The sequence below is a fragment of the Notolepis coatsorum genome (genome assembly GCF_963971535.1).
Source record: "Notolepis coatsorum genome assembly, chromosome: 7".
Lineage (NCBI taxonomy): Eukaryota > Metazoa > Chordata > Actinopteri > Aulopiformes > Paralepididae > Notolepis > Notolepis coatsorum.
Window position 1 is genome coordinate 129,703,237 of NC_140171.1, and position 16,606 is coordinate 129,719,842.

General features: G+C 46.6%; 1 protein-coding gene across 1 annotated transcript in view; it reads right to left on the reverse strand.

The window, feature by feature from the left end:
• Positions 1 to 16,606, reverse strand: part of prr36a (proline rich 36a) — a gene marked incomplete at its 3' end in the record, with an annotated part of 66,053 nt that overhangs the window by 28,096 nt on the left and 21,351 nt on the right. The window contains exons 2-3 of the mRNA XM_084318388.1: positions 2,171 to 2,885; positions 103 to 196 (exon numbers count right to left, since the gene is read on the reverse strand). Of these exons, the coding sequence (XP_084174514.1) occupies positions 103 to 196; positions 2,171 to 2,792 (716 nt within the window). The 5' untranslated portion in view covers positions 2,793 to 2,885. The remainder of the gene's footprint in view (positions 1 to 102; positions 197 to 2,170; positions 2,886 to 16,606) is intronic.

Below are 16,606 nucleotides of genomic sequence, written 5' to 3' on the forward strand. Positions count from 1 at the left end.
TAGATCATTCAATGCGAATGGTTGATTTGAATTTCAAAGACTTTTTAAGCACCTCGTAAAAAAATGGGCTGGGAATTCCAGGCTGCGATGGGGCTGGCTTACCTGGTGGTCCTGGAAACGGCTGGCCTATCAGTTTTGGCTGCGGTAGAAGTGCTGGGCTTTGGGGCAGTCGATGTGGCAACTTTGCTGGTTGGGGCTAGAGGAATGAAAGAGAGAGTATGAGGAAAAAGTAAGGCCATGCAAAATAAATGGTTTGGTTCCGGTTGCCGACCGACCCTGCCGATTTAGGTGCAACCCAAATTTATTTTATACGTAAAAAAAACATATTTTTTTTAACAATACAGTTTAGTTAAATCTTAGTCAAAAAGTGCAGTCCATGTCAATAATGAGTATATAAAAAGCAAGTATTTCACAATATTTGCACAGCTCTCCGACGTCAGGATATTTAGTGAGTAGTATTTAGGGGTGGCATTTTTAATACTACTACCTTTGTACATTGTACTTTTGTAGTACAGTGTCTTTGTATTTTAACCTTTAGTATTATGGATATTAAACATGCATCCATGTTGTCGTGAATTTTAATTAAATAAAGAAATTCCCTATCTATAGTCACGGTGGGATTTTTTTTTTTAAATAAATTCCCTACCTACCCATGGCCTTAACTGACAACCAACAGGAACCAAACAATTTATTTTGTTAGGCCTAACTGGATGGAGGGTGGGGGAAGGAGAGGATGTCAGAGAGGTGCGCTGGAGAGGTGCGGTGCTGCAGAGAGGTGTATATTTGCATATTCATGATCGATCCATCGTATCGTTGCTTGTATGTTCCTTTTGCGGTGGAAATGGCAGACGTTCAAAGTCATTACATGCGCAACGTGCAATCTAACTAGTGCGCAATGGATCACGTTCAAAATATAAACTACTTCTCTTAAACCACTATTCGTGATTCTCCCTAGAGCCAGGACTCGACAGTGCGCGTTTTGCTCGCATTTGATAACCTCCATGTTTGACGTCAAATCCAGCTGCAAGGGAGGGGCTGAGCCAGATACCCCCACCGTAAATTTTATAAGCTCTTCAGCCCTGCGTTCGACAGCCCTGTGACTCCTTTCGCCAGTCGCACCGTTTCTATATGCAGTGAAAACTCTGCGAGCAACGGGTCCAATGCGTCTAACATGCGTTGCATCCTCGTCATTCCTGTATGCCCACGTCACGGTAAAAATCTTACCCAACGTTAGCTGCTAACGCTAACTAAGCTAAATAACCCTGGAAACGCTCACAGGCACAGGATAAATCAGTTTAGGTTTCGTGGAGTTCCAATAGTGAGGACATTTACTATAGGCTACTCTTTTTAGATGGATTAGGCCAATTAGCTTTAACAATCCTGATTCATGAGCCTATTTTATTCAAAAGGAAGATATTGATTTAAATATGTACAGTATATAGGCCTATACTATACATATATTTTTGTTAATGAATCGTATCTCCTGTGCTGGCACAAGCACTACCATAGCGTGGAGAGATAACACACAATACATAATTTTTGGCCGGTAAATATCTCTGGCTGGTAGTTTATTTTTTTTGTATCTAAAGCTAAAAAGTAAATTTTGTTCAGTTTTTCTGCATTTAGCTACAGGCATGGATACATTGTATGTAATGATAAACAATGTCATAGTAACAGGCGGGTGTTATATGGCATGTAGTTACTCACGTACAGTAGGCATCCACACTACACAGCATTTATAGACAAATAAACGTCATGGCTCATCTCCTACTCTGGGTATTCAGTAGGTGGTGTCAAAGAGGCAACTACCCATGTGACCCGCGGATACTAGTAAAACATTTAGAAATATTAAATTGCAAATTGAATCTATTGTTGGTCAATTCTGGTAAATGAATAGTTTAGATTAACCCTTTCACCGCTGCACTACCAAACGGTTAACACTTTCACTGCAACAACTCACAGAAGGTTAACCCTTTCACTGCCACACAACAGCCGGCGACCGTCGGTAGTGTGATAGTAAAGGGTTAACCTTCTGTCGTGTGGCAGTGAAAGGGTTAGTCGACTAATCAATCAAATAATCGTCGGATGAAATCGATTAAAATAATCATTAGTTGCAGCCCTACAAATAATATTACTCAAGTCCTAGTTGATACCCCATCAATAGACTCACCTGTCAATTTGGGTCTGGCTCCGTTAACCGGGCCAGCCGGCGGCCTCTTGGGCAGGGTACCACTCCCCGTTGCCGGTCTGGTACCATGGGTTATGGTTATTGAGGTGGCAGCAGCAGTAGACGTCGTCCTTGCCGGTCCCAGAGGCTTCTTCTCAGCCACCTTGGTTGAGGTCCTGACTGAGGAAAAGGCTGCTGCGCCCGGCAGCCTTTTAGGTACGGCCCCCGACGCCGATCCTGCTGTAGTCGATGTTTTCTGTACCGCCGTTTTCTTGGTCGGGTCATTGGTTGAGTGTTTGACTCCATTCTGTGTGCGGCTCGTGGAAGTGCCCGGTCGCAAGTTGGGTTTGGAAGCCCCCGCGAGCTGTACTTTAGACGGATTACCTTTGGGCTTGGCTTTGGAGTCTGCTGCTGCTGCTGCTGCTGGACTGCCGTTACCCTCCTGGGGGGCAGGGGGTGCTGTGGAATTCCCAAGTTCTTGTGCATTTGCCATCACCTCTGGTTGCGATGGGGCTTGTTGCGTCACTTCCTCCTGCGTAGCCGCTGCCTGGGCCAAGGAGGGCTCCGCTTCCACCATGGCTTCTGTGGGTTCAATGTTTTCCATGGTCACCCCATCCGGTTTCATCCTCTGAAGTGAGGCCGTCTGCGTTGTTGTGTTGTCGTCGCTGTTGCTCCCCAGGACACAATGAACCTGGGACAAATCGCACACCTTAATGACCTGTAAAAGAAAAACAGAAGATTGATATACAAGTTGGGCGGCTATGTGGCGTAGTGGGCAAGGCGCTCGCCACAAAATGCTGGAGACGCTGGGCTCGCCTGTTCGAGCCCAGCGCTCCACATTTGCTTTCAGTTTAGCTGGTCGTCCGTACTAATACACATTGGCAGTATTAGGGGGTGGGAAACTGATGGGTGGGGATCGGGCGTTGTGGACAGCGACTCCTACAGGTCGGTTGGTGCGCCTGCGCAGTAGAATCAGGAAGTGTCGGGGGCAGCGTGAGCCTCCCACGCGTTACTCCTCGCCACTGAGAGATCGAGCTGCGCAGGTGAAAAGATGCGACTGCTGTTACCTCAAGTACCGGAGGGGACTTGTGCTATGTATGACTTAGTCCACATTGCAGCTGGCTTGTGGGAGGCAAGAAACGGCGTCCGTGACAGGGGAGGGTTGAATTGGATGATACGAAATTGGGATGGGAGAAAATATAGAAAATGGGAGAAAAAGTGGATCAAAAAAAAAGATTGATATACAAGTTATTACCAATGTTCCATATGTTCCAAAACTAAACTTATCAGTTATCACATACTGTATACTCCCTTAACCAGAGAAATATTTGCAGCTGTAGCAGCCAGACATCACATTATACTCAGTAGTAATATGACAAACATTATAGGCCAAAGGAAACACCATGTATGGCAAGGGGCCTCAAAGGAATTTGGGGGAATCCGAAAAAACAAGGAGCGAGCAGAAAGAGAGACGCCAACAGATCTGTTGCTCCACCAACAGTATTCTGCAGTCTCTGGTACAATAATTAAGAGTAGAACTAGAACAACAAGACCACCATGATCCCTTAGGCGCCACAGACTAAAGTCACCGACACATGTTACGGAAATGACAAACGGCACCACAACAAGAGGTACGTGAATGACAACCCTACTGCATGTACTGCATTCGTCAGATAGAGAGCAGGAAAGCTGTGGTTTTGGAAGCTGTAAAATATCCTGACATGACACATCATAACCCACAGAGGAAGAGAATCAGAGGGGAGGAGACGGGAAAACCAGCACCACATGGGCCCATTGTGTCGTCCAGATGACTATGGTAATAATCATGATTATGATGATGGCATTACTAAATGGGAGATTTATGTTCCGAGAACTCAATGGACAATACTAGTGGAAACTAATAAGAGACCAAAGAAATCGTGTGGCCTGACTAGGGAACACTTGTGTAGAAGAATAGAAATGGGGGGGGGGGTCTGAATGAGTCGTGGCTTCTATAAGACTTGGACTCATTAACCTCTGCAAAGGCCCTCAAACTCTACAGTAGCTGGTGGGCCTCCCCCTCCAATCCATTGTGGCTTGTGGCTTCAGCTGTCGTTTTTTCCTCTAAATCCCTATCCCGCTCCCCCCTCCTCCCCCTTTGCCAGTAACTTCTTTCTCCCCTCAGAATCTCCCCCCCCCATTCCACCATCTCTCCTCAGAATCTTCACCCCATTCCACCCACCACCATCTCCCCTCAGAATCTTCACCCCATTCCACCCACCACCATCTCCTTAGAATCGTCCTATTCAACCCACTACCATCTCTTGCTTACAGTACTACTGCTGCACAAAAGGTGCAGCCAGTGCAGGCTTTGTGCAGCCCATCAAACAAGCTTGACCAATGAAGGATGGAGAGTAGGGATGCCCCGATCACGTTTTTTGCCACCGATACCGATCACCGATCGTCGTGAGCCATATCGGCCGATACCGATCATTTTTGATTAAAAAAAATGTAAATTTATTTTATATAATTTATTATAATTTTTTTAATAAAATATATATATTATATAATTAGACTTGTACTTGTATTATCTGCGAGACAACGCCACCACGCAACAAGCTCCACTGTCTGTGTGTACTCTAGTAGCCTCCAGCTACGGCCAGGATTCTCCGGAGCTGCACCTATACTCGAGTAGCCTCGAGTTACGGCCAGGATTTTCCTGCGCTGCAGCTGGACCCTATTGGTATAACGTTACTGTGCTTAGCAAGCACTCAGCTCGAATACGCATCAAATCAGTGTTATAAGACATTGATATCAGGAGCTATCTGTAGCTACTGCTAGCCGGATATATAACGTTAATACAACGCCTCAGTGAATTATTTAGTTAAATGGGACATTTCGTTTTGAACAGTGAACTAACTTGCGCTAACGTGAGCTAGCTGAGGTATCATACACGTCTCTACTAGACTTGCTGGAGCGTTTGTTGATGTCAGGAGCTATCGGTAGCTGGCCGGCTAGATACCGTTCGGTTAGACAATGCCTCATGTATTAAACTAAAAGTGAATAGTTGACTGGGTCATTTTGTAACGGTAGCTAAGCTAACGTTAGCTCAGGGAGACGCCGTCCTCCCGTGTCCCGTCCCACTAGACCCGTGTTTACATGCGTGTGGGAGGGGCTGGAGGGATGAGCAGACGCCGCACCACCCGGTGTCTGAGACAGAACTCAGCGACAGCAAGTGAGATCGGTTTTGACGATCGGCGAAAATAAAGCATTATCACCGATCACATATTTATACTGATTATCGGCCGATAACGATCGGTGGCCGATCGATCGGGGCATCCCTAATGGAGAGCAAAATGGTATTCAAGGATGGAGAAGGAGGATGGGGTAGGATGGAGACAGAGGATGGGGTAGGATGGAGGAGGAGGATGGGGTAGGATGGAGAAGGAGGATGGGGTAGGATGGAGAAGAAGGATGGGGTAGGATGGAGACAGAGGATGAGGGAGGATGGGGTAGGATGGGGTAGGATGGAGGAGGAGGATGGGGTAGGATGGAGGAGGGTGGGGTAGGATGGAGGAGGAGGGTGGGGTAGGATGGAGGAGGGTGCGGTAGGATGGAGGAGGGTGCGGTAGGATGGAGGGGGGGGTGGGGTAGGATGGAGGAGGAGGGTGGGGTAGGATGGAGGAGGGTGGGGTAGAATGGAGGAGGAGGGTGGGGTAGGATGGAGGAGGAGGGTGGGGTAGGATGGAGGAGGAGGAGGGTGGAGTAGGATGGAGGAGGGTGGGGTAGGATGGAGGAGGGTGGGGTAGGATGGAGGAGGAGGGTGGGGTAGGATGGAGGAGGAGGGTGAGGTAGGATGGAGGAGGAGGGTGGGGTAGGATGGAGGAGGGTGGGGTAGGATGGAGGAGGAGGGTGGGGTAGGATGGAGGAGGGTGGGGTAGGATAGAGGAGGGTGGGGTAGGATAGAGGAGGAGGGTGGGGTAGGATGGAGGAGGGTGGGGTAGGATGGAGGAGGGTGGGGTAGACACTTAACCTACTTGCCTCGTATGAATGTGTATGCATGTGAATGAATGTTGGTGGTGGTCGGAGGGGCCGTAGGCGATGATTATTCGCCACGCTTCCGTAAGTCTGCCTCAGGGGAGTCAGGGCAGCTCTGGCTGCAATTGTAGCTTACCACCACCGGTATGACTGTGTATGAACGAGTAATGGACTGTGAAGCGCTCTGGGTGTCATGAAGAGCGCTATATAAATCCAATCCATTATTATTATTTATTTAGGAGGGTGGGGTAGGATGGAGGAGGAGGGTGGGGTAGGATGGAGGAGAGGGTGGGGTAGGATGGAGGAGGGTGGGGTAGGATGGAGGAGGGTGGGGTAGGATGGAGGGGGGTAGGGTAGGATGGAGGAGGATGGGGTAGGATGGAGGAGGAGGGTGGGGTAGGATGGAGGAGGAGGGTGGGGTAGGATGGAGGAGGAGGGTGGGGTAGGATGGAGGAGGAGGGTGGTACTGGGGTAGGATGGAGAGGGTGGGGTAGGATGGAGGAGGAGGGTGGGGTAGGATGGAGGAGGATGGGGTAGGATGGAGGAGGAGGGTGGGGTAGGATGGAGGAGGAGGATGGGGTAGGATGGAGGAGGGGGTGGGGTAGGATGGAGGAGGAGGGTGGGGTAGGATGGAGGAGGAGGATGGGGTAGGATGGAGGAGGAGGGTGGGGTAGGATGGAGGAGGATGGGGTAGGATGGAGGAGGAGGGTGGGGTAGGATGGAGGAGGATGGGGTAGGATGGAGGAGGGGGTGGGGTAGGATGGAGGAGGAGGGTGGGGTAGGATGGAGGAAGAGGGTGGGGTAGGGTAGGATGGAGGAGGAGGTGGGGTAGGATGGAGGAGGAGGAGGAGGAGGGTGCTCTCAGCGTCTAAAACACAGACAAGTAGGAAAAGTGATGCATGACTTTCAAACTCTGAAGCCAGATGACTGAAGTCATACTATAAAAATGTCGACTTCCACTGAGCCAAACTTTCCACGGAAATGGAGCTGCAATGTAAGACTGCTATTATCAAGCCACGCAAGAGTAAAAGAGCCGAACTGGGACCAGTTCTGCGTTTCAGGAGGTTATGGTCTCATGATCCCGTTCAGTAGAGTTTCCATCCATTCTAATCACTTTACTCCGATTTCATTGGCATCCTTTGATAACTGAGAAAATCTTTGTTCCATTGTATGTTAGTTAAGGTTTGAAAGTATTTATATGTTCCAAATCCAGTATTTAATCTGCTACAGAATCCTTTCAAAGCTAAATCAAATCTTTTTAGGTAATTATGTTTGAGGAAAAGACATTTTCTTTTATATAATGTGTATTTTTCATTGCAGTAAAACATATTTTTCAGCATTATAAGTAACTTCTCATCATTAATAATTAAATTAATATTAAAGGGCTGGGGTTGAGGGTAGTTATAGGCGATCGATAAGAGAACAAATATGTTAAACCGAAAAGCTTAATAAATCTGGATATTTTACTAACTTGTAACCGGTTCCAAAACTAATCCCGCTAACAGAACCCAGCCCTAATGACAGTGTAACAATGCTCTTAGTGCTAAGCCCAACACAGCCTTGTCTAGAGGTCAAAGTGGTCACTGGTCACTAGTTACATATTAACATGGAATACCACAGCACTGCACAGCACAGCACAGCTCTCTTCCAGCTCCCCATAAGTTGCCACTTTCCCCACTCAAATGGCCATAAATGTGGGGAAATCTCTCCAAGGGAAGCCATTGTGTAGCCACATAATATCTGCTGCTAACACAACCACATGTCAATCTCTATTGAAGAATTTGTTAATAAAAAAAAAAGGTAAATGAGCAAACTGACTACTTGTTCAGCATCCAGATTAAACCAGTTTGGCGGGTTTAGTCATGATAATGTTAAGAGTACACTGTACACACACCCCTTCCCCCTCCATTAAACCACTCCCTTCCCCCTTCCCCCTAATCTCTTACTACTAATAACGGAGTCCTGACCTGTAGTTCAACCAGGGACGAGAAACAAACGGCCTTCAACGGTTCTCTCTGGGGCTTTCCCCTCCTCTTTTCTCTAGTGTCATGCAGTCTCTCTGTCTCTTTCTTCCCCTCCTTATATCACTGTGGTAACAAATCTCCAGCACGTAGAGGAGAGGCTAGAGAGGGGAGCATGAACCCTCCATCGTGGCTTTTTTTCAAAATAAATCTGGAAGCGATCCTAATGTAGGTCAGCGTGAAGATTAAAATGTATCCTTAAAAAAAAATCATGTCAAATAGTTTTTATGTTGCCAAAGTCTTGAGTCGTCTCGTCCCTTGTAAAAGGAAAAAAAAAAGGGTAATTTTTTGTAAGATGAAAAATAGACTTTAAAATCAGTTTGGGTTTATAAATGCCAAGAACATGGTTTCAGAGAGAACGTTTTAAAACCAAGTTATAGATAAACCGTTTGAATGGTTTAAAAAGACGTATAGGATCTAGTATAGAACAGTTGGATAGTGCTCTGCGCTCACAAAATGCGGGGCTTCTATCGATTCCTAGGGTTAAAAAGAAATCCGCCAGCCACAGAGCCTTTGTCTACCTCGCTCCCTACCTGTGGAACAAATTATCTGCCGTCATCAGGGGCGCCTGCTCTGTCGAAGCTTTTAAATCCCTGCTTAAGACCCATCTTTTCTCTCTCTCCTTCAACCTACCCTGATCTCACCTGGTCGGGGACTGACCTTTAGATTAATCTGTCTAGTTTAGTTAGGATGTCTATTTTCCCCCATGTCTGCTTTTTTGCAGCACCACAAACATGGGAACTCTCTAACTCCTCCCTCCCCCCCCTCCCCAAACTCTGTGAGTGCCTGTCTCCTAGTGCTGACTAAGGTGATGGATGTCTCGGGGTCTTGGCCAAGATTGCAGTGACTGCTCTACATGCACCACCGAGGCCATGGATCAGCTACTTACCGTCGTCTGTCTGTGGTCTTGTCAACTGGTCCGTCGACGCGGTTTCATTGCTGGGTTAAGTACTTCTATTCTATTCACATAATATGCTTACTTCATATATCTACTCTATTCACATAATATATGCTTACCACTTGTATCTATTGCTATGTCCGCCCACTACAATCACGCAAGCTGTCTAACGCCTATCCCGTCTCCCTGTGAGTTGCTGTCCTGGAGTGCTGACCGGAGTGTCGGATGTCCCGTGATGAAGGCCGGGAGGATGCGACCCTCTCTGCGTGCCCTCCTGTCTCCCTGTCTCCGGCGGTCTCGTAGTGGTGACCGGAGTGCTGGACGTCCCGCGATGATGTTGGGGAGGTTGCGACCCTCTCTGCGCCGCCCCCTATCTCCCTGTCTCCGGCTGTCTCGGAGCAATGACCGGTGTGTTGAATGTCCTGTGATTAAGACGGGGAGGACGCGACCCTCTTTGCGCCGCCCCTGTGCCTCAAATAGATTAGCTATCAGCTCTATCTTTAATCTTTCAAAATGTTCAGTTGCTATCAGCTCCATCTTTAATCTTTCAAAATGTTCAGTTGCTATTGCATGCACTCATCTGTGTTTCACTACACACTTGAGTGCATGCTTACCAACTGTTAGTCTGCAACACTACTATCACCGACATCTAAGAAGGGAGATCCCCCCTTGAATGGCCCTTCTAAGGTTTCTCTCCTCCACACTGCCTGTGGAGCATTTTTCCCTATTGCTAGGTTTTAGTGAGTTTTTCCTTACCTTCGCGTGGGGTATGTCTGGGAGTGCTTGCATTCTTTCATTTATTTTAAATTTGTTGGACCTTATGGTGTTCTTGTTCTGTTCTTGACTTAGTTATGTTTCTTCTTGACTTGTTTAAAGAAGACGTGTACGGCCCATGGGGGCATTAACGTGTGTTGTCGGGCCTTACAAATAAATTTGATTTGATTTGATTTGCTCAGAGCTCTGGGGGAGGGTTAACACAAGTCAAGCCCAATATCAGACATCAATCTATTGATGGAGGGGAAGGGCTTGGAGCCATTAGGAAATTGGCAAGCGTCCGCAGTCGGTATCAAGTTGAAAGACCCGGCACCAATTCAAAGTATTCCATCATAAAACAAATATTGTATACAACAAAAAAATAATCATTCTGGCGGGCGTTACTGCAGCCAAGAAGCTGATAGCTATGAGGTGGAAGGAAACTGAGAAACTCACAATGACTAATTGGTCTCCGACACTCTACTGGATGTTATCTATATGGAAATCTCTCTGGGGTGGGATAGGCCAGCATTGAGCCGTGGGTCGCAACGGCCGATAAAGTAAAGGCCACTATCTAGGAGCGGAGCAGGGTTAGGGTGTTGGTCCTGGGGGGTCCTGGGGTGGGAAATGTCCAACGTCTTTTGTGGTGTTTGTGATAATTTGTTTAAATGTTTAGGTTCTGTATTTATTATTCTACTGTTATTATCGTTATTATTGTCTGGTGTTGGTTTGTTTATTATTACTGTATTTGTGCCATCATGTTTTGTTTTATATTCTATGTAATAATTTTTTTTCAAAAGTAAGAAAAACATTGTGATATCATTTTTCACCATATGGTACAGCCTTTGCAGGAAAGTGGCCCTACCAGTACTTCACCCAGAATTATTTCTTGGCAAGGCGGAAAGGGTGGTAGGCAGCCCCACCCTACCTACACAACTGTAGAGGAGACGCACTGCTCCGTGCGGGGAAGAGAGCCAAGTTGGTTGGCACTGGGAGGTGGATGATGCAGCAGCAGCAGCTCTGCCAGTCTGGCTACTAATGCCAGGGGATTAACCAGCGTACAACATGAATCACATTCCTCACGAGATGAGCCTATACAGGCATCATCACCCAACAACCAGTTGCCTCAGTCTCTCTGGAAAAAGGGAAATCCACATAACAGGCTAAAACAAAAACAAGGTATTACCAGATAATTTCCGCTTCCGACACAGAATAATTTATATAATGCATCTAATCATTTAGTTATATCTCTCTAATTGGAGGAAAGCATATCTTGATAGCTCAGTGCATCCCTACTCTGGAGAGAAAAAGGACTTGAAACCCTCTCCATACCCAAACACATGTTTGACTATATTTCAGTGAAGCAATGAGGAGAGACATGGTGCAGCTACTAGAAAGCATTACACAGACCTCAGTGAGGCAATGAGGAGAGTCTGAGACCTGGTAAAGCTACTAGAAAGCATTACACCGACGTCGCCATCCAAAAATCGGGTCACAAAATACTGTAGGAGTCAAACGTCTCATTCAGTTCAATGAGAAAGGGTGTCCAAACTTTTGACTGGTACTGTATATTTACCCTCGTTGAGACGGTGTTACATGACATTACTCAGAAAACAACATAATCCAGCTTCGTTATAGCTATGACTGAACCATTAGAAAACCAGGGCCTAGGCTTTTATACTCTTATGACTTAATAAAATCATCCCCGCCTCCAACAAGACAAGCGGCAGTACGGGTGTGCCCGATCAAGAAAAAAGAAAGGCCCGATGCATTTTTTATGAAATATAAAAGAAAATAAAAAAAGTCCATCGTTTGCCCCCTCCCTTAGTCCACATTTGCATTAGAAATCCCAGTTCAAGAAAGACCCAATACCATATTATTCAGAACACAGCACGCCTCCTTCCAGCCAGCGGCACGGCTAATAATACAATATTAGCCCAACAATACCCCCTGGTGACAATTACAATGTGTTGGATGCTAATGCAGGGGGCTGTTTGAAGCCAAGGCCCTGTGGACTGAAAACCCTCTAGTTGGTTATCGCTTTAGCTACAGCTGGAGAAAGAACAAGTGTGTTTATGAACAACGCAGCCGCTATTCCGTAAGCCTGTTGGGGAGAGAGTGTGTGTCTAGACACGGAGGGAACCTGCTGACCTCCTCGGTATTTGCAGCACTCCCATTTCCTCTGATGAAGAAATGTAGCTCTACCGAGTCATCATCATCATCACAGCCCTTTATTCCCCTCAGTTGCCCTCTCAGCAGTTTAATCACATCTCCTGCTGCAGCACCGTCCTCCACATACAGACACTGGCTGTGGTGCTGCAGGACTAAATGGGTCACTTTTAATATGCACTAGCACAAACAGCACTGGGGGATTTAGCCATGTTGAGAACAGACCAGCGGGACGGGGCGTGTGGAATGCCTTGTGCCGTCTCAGGGAGCAGAGGGAGGAGAGAGCAGAGGGAAGGGAGAAAGAGAAAGCGGGAGTGAGAGAGAGGGAAAGGGAGAGGAGGGGAGGGAGGAGAGGGCAGGGAGAAATGGAAAGAGGGGGGAGAGAGGGAGGATGGGAGGGAAGGAGGGAGCGTGAGGAGGGAACGGGGAGCAGGGAGGGAGGAAGGAGAGCATGGAGGGAGAGGGAAGGAAGGGAGCTAGCAGGGAGAGGAAGGAAGGATGGAGCAGGGAGAGAGGGAATGGGGAGCAGGGAGGAAGGAAGGAGAGCAGGGAGAGGGAAAGGAAGGAGCAGGGAGGAAGCAAGAGAGGAAGGAGCTAGCAGTGAGAGAGGGAGGGAGAGAGGGAGTGAGGCAGTATGGGAGCAGGGAGGGAGGGAGTGATGTTGATATACTGATGCCGGATTAATGTCATCTGTAGACTTAAAACCACAACTGCTGTTGAAACGCTGCCTCCCTATAAAAAGCAAGGGTACAGTTCACCAGTCAAAACACATGACTCAAATATCTACACAACAGATGATTTGTAGGACTAGACTGGGACCAAATGCTAGATGGCCATTAGCAGTTGATGCGCTTGCATTGGGGCTACAAGTGTATATATATATATACATACACACACACACTCACACAAATGAGAAAAATAAAGTAGTATTACGATAAATGACCAGAAGAAAAAGGTGTGTGTATAGTAGTGGACATTTCAAAGTAATCTCCACCAAAAGGTGCCAACAGTAGCAACTTGCTAGCGAGAGTATAGTTAGTTTGGTTATTATGCGGATGGGGAAGCGAATATCGACGCCGTCAGGCCTCTTCAGTCAACCACTGGAATGTGAACATTTGAATTTGAAAGTGAGGTTTCACTCTCTTTCCAAGTGGTATGAGCGCTTCATCTGCTGAGAGAGAGAGAGAGAGAGAGAGAGAGAGAGAGAGAGATGATGAATGAGAAGGAATGAGAGCGCCCGGAGCAGCAGAGGATCGGAGCACATCCACCCAGTCCACATTCCAGCCCCGGCTGCCTTCCTCTCTGGCTCCTCACGACTGCAGACAGCTGTCACAGGGTGCATGTGTGTGTGTGCGCGCGCGTGTTCTAGAAGTTGGCTGTACGCTTGACTACAGTCTCTAGAAGAAGCGTTTACAACCAAAATGTTGAAGTATCAACTGTTGGAGCATACCATATCACAACTGGGCTACAACTGTAAACTTTTCGTTTTCATATTTGGAAGCCTGGGTCATGTTCATACGTTTGGCGTTAAGAGGCCTTCAGATGGCCGGTCTTCCGAAGGGAAGAGCCCAACAGTTAGCAAGATATTGCTCAGTGTCAGCTATTATTGGCAGCCGCGCAATTTGGAGAAGACACTGCCATCTCTGTACCCATGAGCTGTATGCTACTTGTCTGGTTCATCATCCTGTGTGTGTAACTTTGATTGCCATTGCCAATTTGGGCACAAATGTAACCGAATAACCCACAATGTCCAATTGCACTGATAATATTTGTCCTTTAGACATTGAATTTATGTGGACCATAAATAAAGATTCTAAATGTGGGTGGGTGGGTGCGTGCGTGCATGAGTCTATGAACGTTGAGAGCATGACATAAAAAGAATGCGAGTGTGAGGGAAAACCCTATGAATCTGCTGGCTGTATGCAAAATGCATGCCAAAGAAAATGGGTGTGCACATGGCTGCATGCATAGACACTAAGAAAAAAAATAAGTCCGTGGCGATCTTTCAATGCCAGGGAGACCCTCTCTCTTCACCTCGTACTCTGTCCTAATGACAGAAACATCATAACACTCCCTAGTTACGCTTGTGTTGTTCCCTCTGACCCCACAAACCAGTGGGTCTGAATGCATGGAGAGCGTTTGGCAGCGGCAGTGCTGGGTGCTTCGGCAGACAGCTCTGCTGGATTACGTTGGTGGGACAGAGCGGTTATCGAGGAGACATGGGGCCCCTCTGCGTCTCTCCATTCATTAACTTTTCTCACTCTCGTCTGGCACAGGGATGGGCCGGCAAGCACGCACACAAAACACATCCTCAACGTGGCCCGTGTTTCCTGTGTTTATGTGAACAACAGAGTGTGTGTGTGTGTGTGTGTGTGTGTGTGTGTGTGTGTGTGTGTGTGCGTGTACGTGTGTGTGTGCGTGTGCGTCTAAAAGAAAAAGCTGGGTGAGAGAGAGAGAGAGAGATTTATTAGAAGAGGGGCTTTCCTGATGAATGAAGTAAGCTTAGCTATAGGTCTTAATCTCACCACTGAGAAACAGACTGGATGGGATACATTGTCAAGTCATTGTCTTGCCTTGCCGTGCTCATCTTCAAAGGGTTTACAAGTTCCTCCTGGTCGTGAAACCAAAAAATATGCACGACCATATTATGCACATATTTTGGGACTGGCCGAAAATAGACATTTTGGAAAAATGTCAAAGAAGAAATGGGAGGAAATGTTGTTATATATACATACACTACATAATTTGTTGATAGTTGCAATTAATTGGATGAAGCCTAACACTCCCACGAAATCTCAATTATGTTACAAAAAGTTTAACACGTCTACATGATGGAACACATTACTGCCCAGCTACAATTAAAACTACCCATTTTACAAGGAGATGGATAGCAGTTATTGGTTAAGAATCTTGTACCCCATTGTTTTGATGTATATTTATTTTCGGCATGTATGTATGTATGCATGTATGTATGTATGTATGTATGCATGTATGTATGTATGTATGTATGCGTGTGTGTAGATGTACCCATTCTGGTACAGTGTAATTTCATTTATATGTGAAATTTGTGAATGTATGTCAATACAATCACCTGCTATTGTTCGTTTAATGGCAATAAAGTAAAGAAGAAGAATTAAAGACATAAGTTACATCCTATCTCACTTTCAGTGGGCTGAACATGAAACACCTGGACCAAGTGGCCTATCAAGAATCTAAGCGTCAGAAAAGGAGGGAGTTAATCTGTAGAAAAAAAGGGGGGGGGTATACAAGCTGCACGAAAATGGAGGATGGGGCGGTGTGTGTATGTGCGTGTGTGTAAGCCTGTTGCTCCATCTGCCCATACAAGGTAGTGTTGCCGTTTCTGCTGCATCACCGGTGTTCTCACACACACACACACACACACACGGGAGAAATCCAATCTCTAGATGTAACACACACACACATTAAAGCATGCCGACATGGGAAACTCTGCTGCGATTGTGAATACAGGGCTCCGTTTGACACCTCACTGAAAAGCAGCCTTGGGTCTTTCCACTAGATAAACAGGGACAGACAAGACGCACCAATACATCATATCAAGTCCGGCTCTCTGGCAAAGCAATCCAACATAATCTTCAATAAAAAAGGACTGCGCATAAAAGAAAAGCCCCGACTGAAGGCATTCTGAGGGCTGGTTCTGGGCCGCTGCCCAGCCTCCAACCAGTTCATGTTTCAACAGCCAAAGAACCGGCTCACGGCCAGGAAAACTGGTTCCAAAGATTGATTGAAAACTTTATTAACAGATTGCAGAATGGGTACAATACAGTACGGCTCAATACACACAACTGTTAAGGGGATGGAGCCCACGGATGTGGGTAGGGCGTTCCACATTGATGTGGCATAATTGCTAAACGTGTTTAGTTCCTTGTTTTGAGCCGAATCTGGGTTGAACATGATTTGTGGAACCCCCTCGGGTGTTGTGGTCGTGGTATTCACGGACCTTTGGGAAGTATTGACATGTACAAGGGTATCTTAGTGGTGTAGTGCATCTTGTAGACCAGGCCCATTGCAAGTTGCTGTACTCTGTCGTCTACTCTAAGCCATCCTAGTTTGTTAAAATGGGCAGGGGTGAGGTGGGTTCTAGGAGTAAGGTCAAGCAGTAGTCTGACCAGTTTGTTTTGTGATGTTTGTAATCTTGTTTTTAGTGCCTTTGAGGTGCTTTGGTACCATGAGGTGCAAGCATAGTCATAGTACCCTTGTATGAGTCTTCAGGGTATTCTTGTTTACCAGAGAGTTTGCAGAGTTTGTTATTTGATGCAAAGAGAATGGACTCAGTTTTACCCAGGTGTAATGATAGTTTGTGATCAGCGAGCCAGGTGCAGATTCTGCCGAGTTCAGAGCTGAGGGCTTTTTCAACCTGCAACTTGTCCCCGTCAGCTGTTCTAGAACAAGAACCGCTTACATCAGGGGCTGGAATTGTTTTTGAAATATACCCATGCAATGAAAAACATTTCCCCCAGCGAATCCCTTACATCAATATAGTGCTGTTAGTCCAGTCTCACGTTTTCAGGTAAAGCATTTAATGTTAGCTATTGTCTGCAC